The sequence below is a fragment of the Buceros rhinoceros genome, unplaced genomic scaffold (genome assembly GCF_000710305.1).
Source record: "Buceros rhinoceros silvestris isolate BGI_N320 unplaced genomic scaffold, ASM71030v1 scaffold34510, whole genome shotgun sequence".
Classification (NCBI taxonomy): Eukaryota; Metazoa; Chordata; class Aves; order Bucerotiformes; family Bucerotidae; genus Buceros; species Buceros rhinoceros.
Genome location: NW_010388461.1, coordinates 6079 through 6986, shown reverse-complemented (window position 1 = coordinate 6986; position 908 = coordinate 6079). Strand labels below are relative to the sequence as shown.

The window sequence follows — 908 nt, the reverse complement described above, 5'->3', positions numbered from 1 at the left end:
TCCCGTGTTCATTACCAGCTGCTGCAATCGTGCCTGCAGCAGCCCCCGGGGTCCCTGGCACCGCTGATTAACAGCCACATGAAAGCTTGTTCATGGCTCCTGTTAATTGCAGGGGTCAATTCCTTGTTACTGCTGTGTGGCACCTTCTCGCTTGCTGTGTGAGGCGGTGGGAGTTGGTTGTCTACCCAGTGCCTGCACCCATGGGTGGGTGGAGGGCCGTGATGCGTCAGGGAGCTCTTGGTGGGGGGGGTCTTCCATCCCAGAGGGTGTTTGGAGATGGCGTTGCTGCTCCCACAGAAGTTCAGATCCACAAAAGCCAGGCTGTCCTTCTGACACCCCTGTCATCCCTGCTTGGAGTGGGGATGTGGGGTGCTAACAGGCAGGGGCCTGTCCCATCCCCATCCTGCATAGCCACCGTGGCTGTCACCTCTCTACCATACTGCTGTGGGAGGGAGGAGACGCTTCCCAGGAAGATGCTGGGGACCGCAGAGGCTAGTAGTGCTAACGCCCTCTCTGTGCGTGGCAGGCTCATCCGCAGGGAGCACTCAGACCCCATCGTGGAAGAGCTGAATCCAGGGGACGCGCTGGAGCCTGAAGGACGTGGCACAGGTGGGTCCCCCCTGCCCTGGCAGTGTGAGCCTATGCCAGGGGTGTGACGCAGCACCATCTGACACCCTCTATGCCTGGGAATGCTGCCTGCTCAGCTGCCGCATACCTGCCTGCTCCCCATCAACATCACGGAGCTGCCAGCAGTGGTCCCATGCTTTCTCCCTCCACACATACCCAGCTAACAGTGCTGTCTCCAGTTGTTCCCCAGGGCTTTGCTTTGGGGGGCTCCTTCCTGGAAGCTCACTGTGGAAAGCCAGCCTCTGCATTTAGGAGGGGCCCAGGTGCTGCCTGTCCCCTCC

General features: G+C 60.6%; 1 protein-coding gene across 1 annotated transcript in view; it reads left to right on the top strand.

Annotated features, from left to right (window-relative positions):
• Positions 1-908, top strand: part of CRTAC1 (cartilage acidic protein 1) — a gene marked incomplete at its 5' end in the record, with an annotated part of 4612 nt that overhangs the window by 885 nt on the left and 2819 nt on the right. Inside the window, one exon of the mRNA XM_010145983.1 lies at positions 527-609. Coding sequence (XP_010144285.1) covers positions 527-609 — 83 coding nt within the window. The remainder of the gene's footprint in view (positions 1-526; positions 610-908) is intronic.